Source organism: Balaenoptera borealis (assembly GCF_965194805.1).
Source record: "Balaenoptera borealis genome assembly, chromosome: 11".
Classification (NCBI taxonomy): Eukaryota; Metazoa; Chordata; class Mammalia; order Artiodactyla; family Balaenopteridae; genus Balaenoptera; species Balaenoptera borealis.
Window position 1 is genome coordinate 38,906,674 of NC_138868.1, and position 13,154 is coordinate 38,919,827.

The 13,154-nt window shown below is 45.8% G+C and overlaps 1 protein-coding gene across 1 annotated transcript in view; it reads left to right on the forward strand.

The window, feature by feature from the left end:
* The first annotated feature begins 1,757 nt into the window (after positions 1-1,757).
* Positions 1,758-13,154, forward strand: part of LOC309606004 (serum amyloid A-2 protein) — a 28,194-nt gene continuing 16,797 nt past the window's right edge. Inside the window, exons 1-4 of the mRNA XM_082342528.1 lie at positions 1,758-1,869; positions 2,198-2,289; positions 4,201-4,339; positions 4,730-5,013. Of these exons, the coding sequence (XP_082198654.1) occupies positions 2,202-2,289; positions 4,201-4,339; positions 4,730-4,892 (390 nt within the window). The 5' untranslated portion in view covers positions 1,758-1,869; positions 2,198-2,201 and the 3' untranslated portion in view covers positions 4,893-5,013. Of the gene's footprint in view, positions 1,870-2,197; positions 2,290-4,200; positions 4,340-4,729 lie in introns of the transcript that reaches the window.

Below are 13,154 nucleotides of genomic sequence, written 5' to 3' on the forward strand. Positions count from 1 at the left end.
AGAGAAACACAATTGATTTTTTATGTGAAACATGGCAATCTCACTGAATTCTCTTAATGGCTTCATTAGTGTGCCATTTGATTCTGATGGGTTTTCTACGTAAAAGGTTGCATCATTTAGAACTAATGATAGTTTCATTTCTTCTCTTCCATTTCTTATCCTCCTCATGTTTCTTGTCTTAGCAATGGGCAGGTCCTCCAGGAGAATGTGAAACTGAGGTGATCAGAATAGGACATCCATGTCTCGTTCTTGGCCTTCTTGAGAATGCACCTAAAGTTTCTTCTTTACACATAATATTTGCTATAAAGCAATGATTCTCAAACTTTTTTGTCTCAGGGTCCCATTATACTCTTAAAAATTATTGAGGACCTCAAAGAACTTTTATTTATCCTGACTCTATCAGGATTTAACACACTGGAAAGAAAAAATGTTTAAGCATTTAAAAACACAATAATATATTGTGCTGTTATGAAGTTTTATGAGGATTGAGTTAATTTATGAAAAACCCTTTGCAGAGTATCTTAAAAAATGGTCAAATAAATAAATGAATAAATAAAAACACAATAATAAATCCATTACGTTAACATAAATAATATATTTTAATGAAAATAAGCTTTTTCCAAAACAAAAAAATTAATAACAAAAATAGTAGCTTTACGTTTTTGAAAAATTTTAAATATCTAGCTTAATAGAAGATAGCTGGATTCTCATGTCTGATCCTGCACTCAATCTGTCACAATACATTATTTGGGTTGAAGTATACGAAAAAATTCAACATCACACAGATATAACACATAGGTAGAAAACAAGAGAGCATTTTAATAGCATTTTAAGATAATTCAGGCAATTCTTTGATATGATACCAAAACTTGACAAGTGGTAGTTTCTTAAAGGTCAGTTGCAATGTAGAAATCTAAAACCATATCAATGAACATTTCATACCCAGTACACTCATGAGAAAAATGAGAATGAAAAAGGAAAAGAATATCTTAGTGTTACTGTGAAAATAGTTTTGATCTCACAGACCCCCCTGAAAGGGTCTTAAGAGACCCTCAGGTTTCCCTAGAACACACTATGAGAACTGCTGCTATAGATTATTGGTATTTAACCTTTATCAAGTCAAAAAGCTTCTCATTATTTTATTATACCTCTCTCTTTTTTTTTTGTCATAATAGGTGTTGACCCTTATGAAATGCATGGCTGAGAGGCTGAGAGGGCTTTCTCTGCCCTGGAGCTGAGAGCTCAGCACAGGTACACAGAGTGGTGGAAAGTGCTCAGGGCACACATGTGATTCGGTGGGGTGGCCTGTCAGTTTTGAAGCTCAAGGGCTTTACACATGAGTTCAAAGGATTTAATTTCTGACACATCTGCTGTCTGGCCCACCAGGGACCATCCTGAGGAAATGACCAGGAAAGCAAGGTCCAGGCTGAAGGAACATCCTCTAACCGCACACCTTCCAGCAGCCAGGGGGCCTCCATCCTGGAGCTCCACACCCTCTTCTCCGCAGCCCGGGTGGCCCGGGCCTCAGCACCTCCACCCCTGACAGTGGCCACCAGGCAGAACAGGACTTCCTATTTTCTCAGGGTTGCACAATGAGGAAAATGACCTGTGGATGAGGACAGCCATTGGACTCCAGTAAGTTACCCTTTGCAGTTTTGTAGGAGAAGTGACCTGCAGGGACTCTCCCCCAGGCACCAGTCCAGCTTTCCTTCTCACCCCATGACCCCAGCAGGGATGGCTCAGTATAAATACAGCCACCTGTCCCCAGCAGGTCGGCTCCACCGGTTTCAGGTGAGAAACTTCTCCAAGGAGTGCTTTCTTTGAAAACACTTACTTTAATTCTTCTGTTTTGTATTTGTCCTGTATAAGGTGAGTGCTGGCAGAGTGGTGCATGGGAAATGCTTTTTGATTAATTACAGGCTGCTTTAGCAAGGCACGACTAGGCCCCAGCTGCCCTCTTCTTCCACCATAGACACCTTGGTGACCTCTTAGACAGTCTTGGGTTCAGGGTTGGTGGGTTCAGCGCTGAGGGCTAGCGGCTCCGAGTGAGGTCCTACTGCAATGTTCCCTAGGAGGACCGCTGAGAGTCTAATGAGAACAAGTGGAAAAGAACAGATGGGCTCTCCTTGACATACAAATCCCAAAGTGGGTGTGCAAGGCTTGTCCGTGTCTCCCTGACCCTCTCCTTTCATTTCAGCACAATGAAGCTTTTCACAGGCCTCGTTCTCTGCTCCTTGGTGCTGGGAGTCCACAGCCGATGGTTTTCCTTCCTTGGTGAGGCTTATGAAGGTAAGGCTGGTGGAGGGGGGATGGCACCCAAGGGCCTCTGGGATTCACCCTGAGCACTCTTAAGGGTTGGAGCTACTGTCTTAGGCGGTGCCGCCCTATGTGGTAGAAGGTGCCAGGTGTTTGGGGAGCTTTTATTCAGACAGATTGAAAACCACAGGATTTATGTCAATCAGTTACTAGAGAAAGAACAATCATCATTCCCAGCTGAAATGGAAGTTTGACTGGAAGACACAAAGTAAGTCTTGAAATGGTACAGCATTTCCCTCAGACCAATTGCATGAAGTAGGATGAAAGCTATCCATCTATTTCCCTTCTCTTCTTCTCTCCCTCCATCCGTTTCTCCCTTCTTCCCTCCCTTTCTCTCCTCCTTCCTTCCTTCCTTCCACTCTTCTTCTTCGCTTCCTTCTTACCTTCCATTTCCTAATTGGATAATTCAGGGACCTTCAGCTTAGCTCTTGCTCCTGCTTCCTATACTCAGTGACACTGTCCCTGGTTTAGTCTGTTTCCCACCCTTTTCTAGCCTTTTAACTGACCAAAAAAACCGTGTGCGACCGTGGGGGGGGAACCTAATAACATATATCAAGCTTCCAGTAGGAACTCGGCCCTTACATGCACTTCAGGGTGACCAACTCTCCTGCTTTGCCCAGGTCTGAGGACTTTTCCAGGACACTTTCAACGTTAACTGGGGCGGTTCCAGGAAAACAGGGGCAGTTCTGGTTAGGCTGGGACAGTTGGTCACCTACTTACCTGCAGAATATCTCCGTGAGGGAGGCATCTTCCCCCATCTGAAGGGGAGAAAACCGAGGCTTAGAGCAGCCGAGTCCGTTGCCCAGGGACTAAGTGCCAGTCAGCAGGTGGCAGGACAGAAGTTTGAACCCAGCTGTGCATGAGGCCAAAGCTCTTGCTGGGTAGACTTGTCCTAGTACCACTTCCTCAAGCTGAGGGCTTATCAATCTCAGCTGCATGTTGGATTCACCTGGGGAGCAATGAAAACTATTGATGCCTGAGACCCACCCCAGAGTGTGTGAGGTAATTGGCCTGGGGTGTGAGGTAGGGCTCATGGGACTTTCAGTACCTCCCCGGATGATTGGAAAGTGTAACCAGGCTGAGGAAAAGACCCACTGCTCAAGGGCTTGCTTCCTCAAGCAGCCCACATCATCAATACCGTCCACTAGAAAGTTCTCAAGATGCCATTCACGTGTCTAACAGGCAGGGGAATCAAGTCACAATTAGCACATTCGCGCAGCAGGAATACATTTCTTAGGCGTCAGAGCAGAGGTGCTGCATGTCTGCCCCTTTCTCAGAATCTGTCTTCCATGTCACCTCCTCACTCACCCAAGTCCCCTGGATCTTATCCTATGCAGCTTCCTTTTATAACAGTGGTTCGGGGCCAAGGCAATTTTGTGTCCTGGAGATATTTGGCAATGTTTGGAAACATTTTTGGTTGTCACACTTGGGGAATAGGTTGCCCATTAGTGGGTAGAAGTCAGGGATGCTGTTAAACGTGTTACAATACCCAGGACAGCCCTGAACAACAACGAATTATCCGGTTTAAAATTTCAATAGTATGAAGCTGAGGAATCCTGCCCTATAGTGATAGCTCCCTTCTCTCCTTTAAACATATCACATAGAGCCCTAAGTGAGATGCAGTCCAGAGACGGCATCATAGGGGCCAGACAACCAGGTCCAATACAGCTGTGCCCCTCCCCCCATAACGACTCTCATTCGAGTTACCAGGAGCAGGAAACTAGGCTCAAAGAATGCTCTTCTCAACCTATGGCACTCATGGTGCTATGGCCACAGGATGAAACTGAGTCAGTGGAAGATTTTTCATTCCTTGATTCTTCTCTAAGGTGTGTCACAGCTTTCTGTCCACCTGATAATCCTTTCTCTTATATGCATTCCTCCCAGGGGCTAAAGACATGTGGAGAGCCTACTCTGACATGAGAGAAGCCAATTACAAAAATTCAGACAAGTACTTCCACGCCCGGGGCAACCGTGATGCTGCCGAAAGGGGACCTGGGGGCGTCTGGGCTGCTAAAGTGATCAGGTACCAGGGGCCCTGAGGAGGCAGGGGTGGGTGTGAGAGCCTCGGACAGCCAGGAGGGGCCAAGCCCTGGAGAACTTCCTGTAGGGCTGTGGCCTCTCCTCCTCTTATCCACCCTCACCCTCTGTGTCCTGTGCGGGGTCTGAGTGGCTGAAGAGCAGAGCAAGGCTGGCGGGACAGACGATTCCCAAACCTCCCCCATGGGTGCTGTTCACCCAGCATAAGGGGACCCGCAGGGCTGAGGTGTGCTGAGCCCGGGCAGCCTCAGGCTTCATCCCCTCTTTCCTAGCTCCTGTCAGAGTCCTTGATTCCTTGGAAAGAGGAGAGATGGGGAGGGTGGGCTGTTGCTCGTCAGCCCTGGAGTAATCCCCTACCTGCCCTCCTCCATTCCAGCGATGCCAGAGAGATGATTCCGAGAGTCACAGACTTTTTTAAACATGGAGACAGTGGCCACGGACTGGAGGACTCGAGGGCCGACCAGGCTGCCAATGAATGGGGCCGGAGCGGCAAAGACCCCAATCACTTCAGACCTCCCGGCCTGCCCGACAAGTACTGAGCTGCCTCTCACTCTGCTCAGGAGACGACGGGGCTGTGAGCCCCCAAGGGCAGGGACGCTGAGCTAGTGAGTTCTCTGTCCACAGATGCCAGCAGATCTAATAAATGCTTAAGAGATTGAATGTTGAAAACTGTGTGTTATTCTTTGATATAAGGACAGCCTGTTTGTTCCCAAGGGGTGATGGCTGGACACCCACGTGAAGGCCGAGTCTGTGCCTGTGTCTTGGGTGTCGGGGACACAATCTCAGCATCATACAGGGCAGACACCCTGCTCCACCCCTTCCCCTAATCAGACCCGCGCCCCTCCAGGCCCCTCTGGTCACAGTGGTGCTCTTTCTAGGCCCTTCTGTATTCAGGCCTCTTCACTCCCTGGCAGTTGTGTCCTGTCAGCTTCTCTGCCCTGGGGTCTAGTCCCCTTAGTTTGTCCTCAGTGGTGTCTGTGTGCGGGCAGGGGACACAGCCTCGGGAGGACTGGATCGTGGAATCCTGCTCCAGCAACTGCACCTTGATCTTCTGTTCATTTCTCAGCAACACCTACAAATCCATCTATGAACCAATTTCTGTCTGTGCCATCCAGAAGTGCCTCCAAAGCAGCTTCCCTTCGCTCTATATTCCTTGCCTTATGCAAGTGTCCAGGAACAAACATGTCAAGAAACGGAGGCATAGGGACAACATCAAGATTAAGTATCAGGAGGTTTTGTATTGCATTGGATATGTATCAGGTCCTTGAGAAGAAGTCATTTTCCCTCCCTGGACCCTTCCCAACAGAGGAAAGCCAGCAGCATGTTACTTTTTTTTCCGGTCATGCCGCATGGCTTGTGGGATCTTAGTTCTCCCCCCAGGGATTGAACCCAGGCCCACGGCAGTGAAAGCTCCAAGTCTTAACCACTGGACTGCCACGCACGTCCCAGCATGTTACTTCTTATTGAGGAAAACAGTGTCTAATAAAAGGGGTTTGGGCCTGTTAGAGCCCAGGAATTATGAGTGACTCTATAAATCACAAATTCCCAGGTAAACCAAGAACCTTCTTCCTTGGATAAAAACTTTGGTTTTGGTGTTTGGTTTTTTCAGATTACAGATTCCAAGACCTAAAATGATCTAACACTTTAAAGAGTGGTGAATAGGGGCTTCCGTGGTGCAGTGGTTAAGAATCCGCCTGCCAATGCAGGGGACACGGGTTCGAGCCCTGGTCCGGGAAGATCCCACATGCCGCAGAGCAACTAAGCCCGTGCACCACAACTACTAAGCCTGCGCTCTAGAGCCCGTGAGCCACAACTACTGAGCCCACACGCCACAACTACTGAAGCTCAGGCACCTAGAGCCCGTGCTCCGCAACAAGAGAAGCCACCGCAGTGAGAAGCCCACGCACCGCAACAAAGAGTAGCCCCCGCTCGACGCAACTAGAGAAAGGCCACGCACAGCAACGAAGACCCAAGGTAGCCAAAAAAAAAAAAAAAAAAAAAAAGAATGGTGAATAGACTTCTGTATCCAACTTTTATTTCAAGTAATAAAAAGGCTGATTATTAAATTTTTCCTATTTACAAAAATTTGGAGGACTTGCTTTATCCAAACTTTCAAGTCATCCATTCTCCTGCTTTTCCTTTCTTTCCCCTCATTTTGCAAAAATCTATACCTTCAGCACCTGGGATAGAAATCTAATAGCGAACATTCTCGTAACAGGAGTCTCCTTACAACCTGGGGTCTGTTGAGACTTTACCACTAGAACCCTAAACTCAGCAGTGCTTTGAGCCTGTTCTTGCCAGCCAATCTGCCACCGCACTCTCCCTCATCCCAGTTATCCTGCCCCTGCTTTATTCTGTCACACTCACTTTTCTGAGACACAGCCTTAATCCTCCTTAAACCTCTTCTACGTACACCTCTGACAGTGCCTTCTGATGGGAACTGGATGAGAAAGTTCTCTTGTGACTAACTACCTTATAGACACACTTTTTCTTCCTCCTTGACAAGGAAATTAAACTTGTCTTTCCCCGATAGAGATCATTTCATCATTAATCATCTCCCCTTAGGAGTGCTCCTCAATCCCACTTTCAGAGTAGAAGTGTGTGCCGGTTATCAGTTTATTAACTCTGAGCTCCACATCCACCCTTCTTTGCCCCGCTTGTGATCCTGGAACTGGACCCTGTGATCATTTCTTCTGTGCCAGCTGGGCACGGTGTTAATCTCTGTCCTTTCAGGGCGCAGGAGGGACGTTGCAGGACACAAACACTTCCTGGTTTGTGCTTTCCTTCCGCCCAGCTCCTGTGGTGCTCTCCTCTTGCACAGGACACCCAGTGACACTCACGCCAGGGAGGAAAATGTGCTTGTTCCTCACATGGGCAAAACCTTGCAGAGTCCAGACAGTCAGTAACAGCTTTCCCAATAAAGCACCACATTGAAAACCCTGACTTCAATCCGCATCACTCTTCACTCTTGCACGTTTTCCTCTTCCTCTTTATAGTCAGACTTGTTGAAAACCTGCCCATCTGCACTTTCTGATTCCTCGCTTCTGACTCACACTTGAACCCACACCAGCCTGACCTCTGTCCCCACCACTCAGCAAAACAGCTCTGGTCACCACTGACCTCCATGTTGCCAAAACAATTGACATGTTTCTCTCCTCGTATCAGGAGGCCTCTGAGCCATGCTCAGCCCAATTGTCCTCTCCCTCCTTCCTGGAAGGTTCTCTCTTGGCTTCACAGTACCACACTCTCCTTTTGCTTCCCTTCAGTTTTCCTTTACCTCCTTAGCTGGGTCTTTTCGTCTCCCCAAACTCTAAGTGTCCCTCAGACTTGGTTCTGGGCTCGCACTTTTTATTTCTCTGTATTCTCCCCAACAAGCGCAGCAAATAGTATCTACATGCTGACGGCTCTGAAACTTATATCTCCCCCTCAGAACCTGGTTCCCAAGCTCCATGCTTGTTTATCTGACTGTCCTCCTGAAACCGCTGATTGGATGGCTTCCAGAGATCTCACACTCTGCACGTCCAAAGGGAACGCTCATCCCCCTCCAGAACTCTTCACCCCCAGGCCCCTCCAATTCAGCAAAGGACACGACTCTTCCCTCTGTGGCTCACCCCAGATATTGGGAAATGTGCTTGATGCTTCCCTTGCCTTTACCTCCACATCCAATCCACTAGCAAGCCCTGTGATTCTACTTCCAAAATTCATCTCTAGCCCATCAGCCTGGTCTCACGTGCACCTCCACGGTCCTGGCCACACCTGTTCTCACCTGGGTTCCTGCAACAGCTGTCTCAGTAGTCTCCCCATCTTCATGGCTTCCGCCTCTGCTTCAGTGTGACTGTATAGTTTATCATCTAAGCCAAGTCACCTTCCATTGTGAAAGGGGCATTATTGATAATTATACCTGGATGACAGGAATAAATGGAACTGTCCTGGGCAAAACAGAGCATGTAGTTACCCTACCTCTCGGTCTAGCATACAAACTATACTCAGATCATGTCTCTCCCCTGCTTAAAATCCTTCAATGGATTCCCATGTCCCTTAGAATATAATCCAGGTGCTTATCATGGCTTACAAAGCCCAGTGTGATCTGTCCCTGGCCACCCTCCAGCAGCATCTCATGCCACCCCCTCCCAAGCTCCCCACTCTCCAGTATCACCAACAAACCAAGATGTTATTTGGACGTTTGCAGGTGACATTTTCTCTGCCCACACACTCCTCTCCTTGCTTTTCACATGGATGGGAATATCTCACCTGTGGGGCTCTCCCAAATTCACTCTTTCTTGAGAGAGGCCTTCCTGATCATCCTGGCTGACCTACTCTGGTTATTCTTCACATTTTACCAATTTTTAACATGTGGGATTCTTTTACTAAATTTTTTGGTTTATTCTTCTGATTTTTGTTTGGATTTTCTTTTGGTTCATCTTCCTCCCTGTATTATAAAATCAGTGAGAAAAGTGACCATTTCTCTCTTGTTCACCCCTAATATCCAGTACCTGGCATATAATGGCATCTCAACAAATGCTTATTGAAAATGAATAAATGAATGATTGACCTAATTTTTTATTTTACTAATACAAGAAAGGTTTTCTTTCAAAGAAGGTCAGAGTAGTTATAAGGAACAGGAAGGAGCTAAGGAAGAGGGAGATAATAAAGATAAAGAAGAAGGAATAAGAGCAGAGTCAAGGGGAAGCAAGAGGCAGAGGGATCAAGCCCACAAAGGATGGTTAACCCCAAGGGGAGCAGAAACCTCTCTGGCTCTGAGAAAGGAACGAGGGTGAAGAGAGTGGGGTCAGGGGATGCAGCACATTTGAGATGGACGACAGGGACCTGCGGGAATCTGGTTGTACCTGCTCTTGCTGTAGGTGACTGTCCCCGGGATGCGTCACACTCCAGTGTGTTTGCCCGTTTTCTTGTCTGTCTTTAGAGCCAATAGGTAGGGAACCCAAGGGCAAAGACCTGTCTCTTTCTTTTATTGTGTGTTGTCATTGTATCCACAGTGCCTGTCATAGGGCCTCACAATAGTAGTTGCTTTATAAATATTTGTTGAAATGAATGAATAAAGTCTGAGAAGAGGTATTGTTCAGAAGTGGACAGAACTGGGAGGAGGGTTTGGGAGTTGTAGAAAGTATGGATGTGGTCTGGATCTGCAGAATGTGGTAATGAGTCACTTTGAGGTGACTACTAAATCTGTACAAATATCATACTGACACCAGGCAAAATGATATAATTTTACTTCATCATAGAAAATATTTAGTTTTCTCCAACGATACTGTGCACACTCTCTCATAGAAATGAAAATTAGGAACACCATGTGCAAATAAACTGTTAGTCATTGTGGTAGCTGATGAGAACCCTTGGGAGAAATAAATGAATATTTTGAATTTCCAAAGTACTGTGCTGATTATCAGAGGGGCAAGTTAGCAGAGAACACTCTGTGAGACTAGAGGAGAGGGAAAAAGGACACACTGTATTTCTCCGAGTCTAAGACCCCTAGACTGAAAGATGTGTTACTATTTATACACCACCAAGAAAAAAGATGCTACCATTTAGATTCAGACATAATGTTTTCTTATCACTCTGAATTTTTATTTTACACTTACTGAGAGAGTTCTTTTAAACTTAGACATGGATTTTAATCTTACCTCACTCTTGTGTATAAACAAAAAGGAAAGCATACACAAAATTAATCCTAAAGCAATGACAACAATTTCATGAGGGCTGCCTGGTCATTAGTGAATGTAAGACACGTCCTAATTTCAGAAATGTATAATCAAGAAATGTGTGGTTTAGAAATGATGAAATATGAGATTTAAATGTAAACCTATACAAGTTCTCTCTCTCTCACTCTATTTACTGAGAAGAAATAATAATAAGCTTTGAGCTGTTATTAATCATCAGGTGTGATGGGGGTGCTCCTGAGGTGAGGTTCAGCTTCACACCAGCCCCTCAGCTATGGAGGACCTCCCCAGAGTGGAGCAGGTTATCCACAACTGGTCCTGACAATGGTCCACGTTCCAAGCTCCCTCCCTAGCTGAAGGGTCGCCTCACCTGGCGCAGCACTGCCTTTCCTCTAACCTCAGGGGTCTTTCCAATGGATTCCAGTGGAGCCCCCAGAATGACTGAGGGCCTCTTCTCTTCCTGCAGAGATGGCAGATGGGAAAGAGCTCACCCCAACTCCTTCCTAGTCCCACTCCACCACCGCCTCTTTAAATTCTGCTGGCATGGGTATTCCACCCTTTAGAAATCCCCAGAGCAGTCACCGGCTCCTACACATGTCAACTCTCTCAAGAACTCCCTCACCACACTCCCTTCTGCTTTGATAGGGGCACCAGAATGAGCTGGGAGTGTTTGCAGTGAGCATGCACCCAGCTGAGAACTGAACAGGCATTCTGCTTTTCTTCTTGGCACCCTGAACCAATTTGAGGAAATCACCTCTCTCCACAAATACTGCACTCCCCACAAGGCTGACAAGCCTGCCGTCTCTCCCTCCATTTCCTCTGGCGTTTCCTAAGTGGACCAGAGGTGGAATGGGTTGGGGAGGTGTTGATTGCAGAGGCCGGCACTGCTGCCTCTTTGTCAGCCTTGGGAGTTTACTGAGGTCTGGCCCTGCTTCCTGGATGCCCTCTCTAGGGTGTGGCGTACTTGGAGCCACTGCGTCCTCAGCTGTGGGTGATGGAAAAGAAGCATCACTCAACAGCCTGTTTTTCACTCTCGGGTGTAGAGGGAGCCCTTTCACAATTCTCTAGTTTCCCAGGTTTGCTTTTTGAAATCTGTAAATTATGGGAAAGAAGACCCAGGTCCTCTCTGAGAATAGTGTGCTTGGTTTACACACACATTTATTACCTAGGGAGCCCTGTCAAAGCACTCTGTTTAAACCGTATTTGCAAAATCTCCCTTCAATGACCCACTGATACGTTTCCTGAAAGAGTTGGGCAAACAGACAATAACTCAGGCTGGCCCACGTGGCTGGTGCCTGAACCATCTGACCTGGGAGGGAGCCGGTGCACTGAGATCATCCTTTACTCTCTGCAGGGTGGACTTGGGACTGTCCAAAAGATTCTAACAAAGAGTCTCTAAAAGCCTCAATTTATCCTTCCGGTAAAGATGCCTACAGAACTCGTTCGTCCTCTTATTCACTATTCAACACCCATTTAATGATCCCCCAGTATGTGGCAGGAACTGTGCTGGGCCCTGAGAATCTGAGATAGACAAGATCAGTGCTCTCATGCAGGTACATTTCACTGGAGAGGTATTATTAAGCTAATCAGTATTTAATGAAATTGAATTAAAATATATTGTCCAGTTATTTGTTTATGTGCTATAACAGCTGCCAAGTTCAGGTGTCAACTCTATAACCTATGGCTAAGAATCCAAACGCTCAGTCTTCACAGGCTGGATTTGAATTTCGGCTTTGCCACTGACTTTGTGGTAGGTAAGGGTAGTAACATGCAAAAATGATTATGATAAGCTGTGGAGTGAAAAAGCAGAACATAAAACGATAGTATTATATCACCCTGTTTTTGTGTAGGGGTTCATATGTCTACATGCACTGAGACAACAGATTGGAAACATGAAGTTTCTACAGAGGTTCTTCCTGCACACCGGCCCCCCCCACACCGCCCCGTCTAGGCTGATGAAATTAGTATTGCTTTTATTTTCATCTTTATACTTATTTTAAAATTTTCAATTTTCTTCAGTGAACATGTTTGTCCAATAAGATTCATTAAGTCTGCCTGTGTCTAGGCATTTTCCAAGGTACTGAGTATGATGATGAAGAAAACCAACAACCCAGTTCCTGTCCTGATTGGGATTCCAAGGATGAGACAAGGAAAAACGGCAAATGTCCATTTATAATATAGTTGACCTGTATATGCCTCTCTCTCTTTACACACACACCTCCCCACAACAACACTAAATGTGCAAACACATACATACACATAAATAATGCACCCAAATTAACCACAATTATAAGATAAGAACCGATAAATGTGTCAGAGTCACATAAAAAATGTATAATGGAAGATAAGAGGAAAAAAGATGTCCCTAATCTTCATGTGCCATATTCCATCTGTTAATAATCCTATTCTGACCTTTTCTTTTCCATATGATTTCTTTTTCTCTCAGGACTGCATCTCTTTCAGTGTTAAACAATGTGTTTCCAGCACTTGACCTTGAAAACTACAGGCCCTACTCATCTCTGGCGAAAGAAGTCTCCTCAAGATAAGAAATAGAAAACGTTCCCTCTATCCTGGAGCTGCAAGAATAGCAGATAGGATCACAAAAACTGCATCCAGAAAAGTTATTTCTAACAGAGGAGTTTTTTTAAAAAACAAAAACAACAAAAGAGACATCAGAGATTGTCACTGTGTCCTGTGAGAGCAACCCTGTAATATTTTATTTATTATTTAGACATTAATCTGTGTATTTGAAGCAAAATTCTTTTTTGATGGAAGCTTTTAGACTGGAAAAGCGGATAGCTGGGTCATGCCAAGGCAACGGCACTGAGCTATAGAAGTCCTCAAAACTGCTGGAGGGCATGTGGGCAGGGCTGTCCTCCTGGACAGCAGAGTGACACTTCACAGTGAAAATAAGGATATGCACACCAGCAATATCACTCCTTTGATATACATGGCACATTGCGGATGTCATCTTTTTTCTGGTCTAATGCATGTAACGTCTGCTTGTTTCATTTGCGTTTTTCTGGTTACTAATGATTTGTGCATCCCTCTGTGAGCTTATTACTTATTGTGTGTTGTCTGTAAACTATTTTTTGCGTACCTTTCACCCATTTTTCTATTGGG